This window comes from Nestor notabilis, unplaced genomic scaffold (assembly GCF_000696875.1).
Source record: "Nestor notabilis isolate BGI_N333 unplaced genomic scaffold, ASM69687v1 scaffold18218, whole genome shotgun sequence".
Classification (NCBI taxonomy): Eukaryota; Metazoa; Chordata; class Aves; order Psittaciformes; family Psittacidae; genus Nestor; species Nestor notabilis.
Genome location: NW_009939793.1, coordinates 12,647 through 13,573, shown reverse-complemented (window position 1 = coordinate 13,573; position 927 = coordinate 12,647). Strand labels below are relative to the sequence as shown.

Genomic DNA, 927 nt, shown 5'->3' with positions numbered 1-927 from the left:
GGGATGATGCTGTTGAGGAGAGATGCTCAGCCGAGCCTGACCTCTCCCCATGGCATGCCTGGGGCTGACACGTCGCCAGTGCTTGGTGTCACACGGGGCTGGTTCTCTCTTCCAGACAGGCAGGATCTGTCCCCCTCGCACAGAGCTGCCCCAGGAGCGCAGCAGCAAGTGATGGCCATCATGAGACCGGGTCCTGAGGATGGTAAGGGGGTGCTGGGGGTGTTGCCAGTCCCAGGACTGTGCTGCCCTCCCTGCCCAGGGGCCAGACCCAGCTCTGCTTGAGGACCCACAGGGTCTCTGTGCTTTGGTCTCCTCTTTCACTACAGCCCCAAGGGGCAGCAATTGCATGTTGAAGGCTGGAGGGGTCCATGCACAGGGGGGGAGCCTCTGGAGCTGAGCTAACTCCCTGACAACTCCCCACGCTGGTCCCTGGCACAGCTCCTGGTGCAGGCACAGTGACAGGGACCCCAATGAGGGTACACGCTGTCCTTGCACCGGGCACAGGGGTCCCCAGCCCTGCAGCAGCCTCATCTGTGGCTGTTCTCTCCCCTGGCCCCCCCCCAGAGCCCCGGCTGGACCTGGGCAAGAAGGTGAGCACAGCACAGGTCCTGATGATCGAGGAGCTCTCCCTGCCCAACAACCGCGGGTCCCAGCTCTTCCAGCAGCGCCAGCGGCGGATGCAGCGCTTCACCTTTGAGAACCTCAGCAGCCACAGGGAGGTGGGTCTGCGGCTCATCCCCTGGATCCAACCGGGACAGCCCTTTCCCAGCCAGGAAGCGATTCCTGGTGGGGCCAAGGGTGTCTCAGCCATGCAGCTACACTGAGATGAAGGGAGAGGAGAGGTGGCTTGGTGGGCTGGGCATGGAGATGGGCAAGGTTTAGCACGCACCAAATCCAAGGGGATGGCACCAATCCCTCCGTGCACGC

The 927-nt window shown here is 63.4% G+C and overlaps 1 protein-coding gene across 1 annotated transcript in view; it reads left to right on the top strand.

Annotated features, from left to right (window-relative positions):
- The first annotated feature begins 171 nt into the window (after window positions 1-171).
- Window positions 172-927, top strand: part of MYOZ3 (myozenin 3) — a 4,408-nt gene continuing 3,652 nt past the window's right edge. The window contains exons 1-2 of the mRNA XM_010020050.1: window positions 172-202; window positions 565-800. Coding sequence (XP_010018352.1) covers window positions 172-202; window positions 565-800 — 267 coding nt within the window. The remainder of the gene's footprint in view (window positions 203-564; window positions 801-927) is intronic.